We start from the raw sequence: 4,572 nt of genomic DNA on the forward strand, positions 1-4,572 counted from the left end.
GCTCTCAAATTTAAAGAAATATGATAAGAAGTTACGTATGCAAGTTACTAAGTTTCTGTATTTTATTTTCATAACAACACTTTGTGATGAATTGATGCTTTTAATAACGAATGAAGAACTACCTTCGACTAACAAGAGTACTTAAGTGCAAAAACAATATACGAGGTAGAAGAATATATAAGTGAGGTACACTTGAAAATTTGCATAAAAAAAAATGGTAAAAGTCTGGCAACATTTATTCCAGGATTTTTCCCGTTTTAGAAACGGTTATGTTGACGTAAATGAGTTAAATTACGGACACCAACCCGTAAAAGATAATAACACTGTAAGGTAAAATTACGGTCGCCTGTATTTTACTGAAATACGTCGAGAACAGTATATTTTTAAGGAGAATTTCTGATAAAAATTACGGTTTTTTCTAACAGTGAATGGTCATCTGAAAGAGCAAATAGGATAAGTTTGAAGATACAATTATAAAAGAATTACATAAAAAAGTACAAACCATTGAAAATCCTTAGAGAATGATGGGGAAGGGAAACGGAAATTGATAAGCAAGGTGAAAGGATTAATGAGGTAGAATCATTAAAGTAATTAGAAAACTATGATCTCCAATAGAGAATTAGAGTTTAGCCCTATTCAGTCGTTCAGTATAAGTATCCTCAAACCAATGGTACAAGGCTATTCGTTAATTAGGAAGAACTGCTACTAGTGTATCCATGTATCCATCCATCTTTTCTGATGAGTAAGAATAAGAGAAAATATGGCTCGAAATGTCTAATGATACAACTAGGGCAACACGATAAGGGACTCTTCAGTCTTCTGCGTAAAGCTATCATGAATAACAAAATTACAACAGAACAAGAACATACAGAATATAGAAAAGAAACAAGGATTAAAATGAAAAAAGGAAATATAATTAAATTGGGTACAAGTGAATTATAAAGCTATACATATGGATAATTTGCTTTCATTTAAAATAAACATATGCTTTGAATTTCACTCAAGAGAAATAAAAAGGGTATTAAAGCTATGCATTTTTTCTGCATTGGTATAAAAGATACAGAATGAGATAATTAAGGATTTTGCACATTGAATTAAACACAAGGTAATAAAACTATGAATTTTTTCACCATTGATATAAAAAGTGAAAGATACAAACAGAGGCAATTAATTAAATTGAGCATAGGACAGCAAAACTGAATTCTTTCCGCATAAATATACAAGATACAAACAGAGCTGATTAAGGGTACTGAATTGCACATTGAGTTTAATACAGCGCAGAAAAGCGATGAATTCCTTTTTGTTGATATAAAAGATACAAACAGATATAATTAAGGATATTGCATATCGATTGATCACAATGGAGCAAAGCTATGATTTCTTTCCGCATTGATAATGAATATATAGAGATACACTGTTAAGAAACCGTAATTTTAATTCAAAATTCTCCGTAAGAATATACTGTTCTCTTTCGTATTTCAGCATAATACAGGCGACCGTAATTTTTACCCTACTTTATTAATATATTTTACGGGTTGGTGACCGTAATATCACTCCTTTACGTCAATATTGTACATCCGTCTTTAAAACGGTAAATGCCTTGCAATATTTACTCCGTGATTTTTAGCGTTGTTGTTACGGTAAATTTTTAACAGTGTAATCAAGGATGTTGCACATTGAGTTGAGTTCAAGGTAGAAAAAAGATGATTTTTTTCTGCATTTACTTAAAAGATACAAACAGAGATAATTAATTGTATTGCATATGGAACCAAGCACAATTTATCAATTTTCCCCATCAATATAAAAGATATTGCAAATGGAATTGAGCATAAGGAAGTAAAAGCATGAATTTTTTAACGATACAGAGATTAACCCAAGATCTTAATTTCTTCTTGAAAGATTATGGAAGAAGAGAATCTAAGACTGGCTACGAGTAAAGGTTTTAAGGCTGTTTTTACGACAAACACCTCAGATCTAACACAAGTAAGTATGCTTTTTTTTTTTTTACATCCTGTATAATTTTCTATAATTTAAAAGGGAAAATCTTTACTATAATTTCCCTATTCGTTCTATAACACCTATTTCCTATTGATTTAAAAAAGATGAAAGTACGTGTTATTATGTTATTATATTATATATGGATAATGTACAAAACTGTTTAATAACCTTACAACATTCTGTTATTTGAATCGAAAATATAGAAAACCAAAATAACTAATATATTTCATAACCTGAATAAAAATGTTCACTGTACAGTAATCGAACGTTTAAATGTGCATAATTAATCAGAAAATGTGTCAGTACCTAGAAATTTACCTATTTTCTTGATCTACTTGCCAATAATCGGCATGATGAAGTAGCTGATCAACTGATGTAAATTGATCTCTTTTGCAGCAAGTGTGTGACGACCTGTTATCCTACGAGGTCCTAGGCACCACCCAGGTTAATACCTGGGTGGCTCCCGACGGCACAAGGCCCTTCGCTCCTGCTCCCAACTCCCAGCGAGCTGTCACTACAGTTAAATATGTGTAGAATTATCTTTTGATCACACCTGTATTCTAATTTCACGATGCAAGTTTGCTTTGAACGATATTTTAAAATAATGAATGCCTCTTTTTTGGAGTACGTTCCAGGCTTGCCATGGTGTAATCGTATTGCAGGAAAAGATATTTATCGGGAATTTTATCTTATTACAAAACTGGTAGGAACGGACTTTGTGTTAAAGAGTAGGGAAGGCTAAAGAAAATGGTACGTAGTTTAAAGATGAGAGAGAGAGAAGGCGGAAATCAAACGTAATTCCTAAACGGAAATGAATGTGCAATCAAAATTCAAAGGGAATAACATCTAGGCCTTTTAGAAATGTTTGGACCAAGTAAACAATCAAAAGATTAATATACAGTCTTCATATCAGTCTCCACTATTGATAATTTATCGATTTATGGAATCTGTGTCATATGATAGATAATTTGGCAGAAGCTACTTCTAAAATTTTGATGTTCTTTTGCATTTCAAGACTACTTCACCCAGTAGTAGAAAGGAAAAAGCTCATGTTTCATATTCACAAAATATTTAGGGAAAATATAACCGTTTGTAAAAACGCCAAATATATAAAGAAATAAAATGCCGCTGAAAGTTGAAATGACTGCAAAACATAAGGAGGCTGTGACAAAACAGTTTTTCTTATCAGCACAAAATAAATATATTTGAGAAAAGAGAAATATAATACTTTAATCAATGACTGGTGCTCTCTACGATTGATATTAAAGAGTATAATTGTGGCTGTATCCAAAGCAAATATAGTTGTTAGAGAGCAAAAATTGCATATATCTATTTTCTTTACTCGTGTATATAGGAGTATTTTTGGAGTATTTTTATACAGTCATAAAGAACATGTGTTTATGTCTTCATCTCGCCAGACCTAATTCTAAACCATTGTGTATTGTCATACTAAGTTTACTCATATGATATCAAACACAGTATTCGTGAGTTCATATTACCTGTACTTCGTTAAGAATGCCAAGTAGGATAGTTCCAAATCTATTGTGAGATTAATCTATTTATAAAGACATATCTATCAAGCAAATGTTTATTAGTATAGATGGGCCATTTTTTTTACGCAAGAGTCATACTTATGATAAACTTTTGGTTAAGTAAGTTTATACAAAGACAAAAAAAATCAAGCTATTTGCATGTTTAATTGAAAAGTAGAACAATTGAGCTAGCCATGGTTTTACAGGAAATAACGTAAAATCTCATAAGGAGTTTCTCTACATAGTTCTTAGTTTTTAACTAAAAAACAAATCCTTGGATTTCAAGTGAATATACTGCATTTATAAATAAATAAATAAATAAATTTATATATATATATATATATATATATATACATATATAAATTATATACATATACTTTTATATAAATATATATATATATATATATATATATATATATATATATATATATACTTATATATACATACATATATATATATATATATATATATATATATATATATATATATAAACGTATATATACTTACATACATATATATATATATATATATATATATATATATATACATACATATGTATACATATATATTCAAAATTATCAGATTATATATGATTGATCAATTTGCTTTTATACAACACAATGAAGACATTGTATTACATGAAACATAGTGACGACATCTAGCTCATAGAAGATAACAATGCCACAGTAAAGCTTTAACTAAATAGTATAGATTATATATAATGTAAAATATAAGGAAAAAGACATAGCTTAATTACCAATGATATAATATATATATATATATATATATATATATATATATATATATATATATATATATGTATGTATATATATATATATATATATATATATATATATATATACATATATATATATGTATAAATATATATAAATATATATATATATATATATATATATATATATATATATATATATATATATATATATATGTAGAGAGAGAGAGAGAGAGAGAGAGAGAGAGAGAGAGAGAGAGAGAGAGAGAGAGAGAGAGACGACAGTTCATACAGTATATAGTGTTCTTC

General features: G+C 28.6%; 1 protein-coding gene across 2 annotated transcripts in view; it reads left to right on the top strand.

The window, feature by feature from the left end:
* e (nonribosomal peptide synthetase ebony) overlaps positions 1 to 2,593 on the top strand; it is a 76,169-nt gene extending 73,576 nt beyond the window's left edge. For both annotated transcript variants that reach the window (XM_068378583.1, XM_068378584.1), the window contains exons 19-20: positions 1,900 to 1,983; positions 2,395 to 2,593. In XM_068378583.1, coding sequence (XP_068234684.1) covers positions 1,900 to 1,983; positions 2,395 to 2,532 — 222 coding nt within the window. In that variant the 3' untranslated portion in view covers positions 2,533 to 2,593. The remainder of the gene's footprint in view (positions 1 to 1,899; positions 1,984 to 2,394) is intronic.
* Positions 2,594 to 4,572: the final 1,979 nt, after the last annotated feature.

Source organism: Palaemon carinicauda, chromosome 8 (genome assembly GCF_036898095.1).
Source record: "Palaemon carinicauda isolate YSFRI2023 chromosome 8, ASM3689809v2, whole genome shotgun sequence".
NCBI lineage: Eukaryota > Metazoa > Arthropoda > Malacostraca > Decapoda > Palaemonidae > Palaemon > Palaemon carinicauda.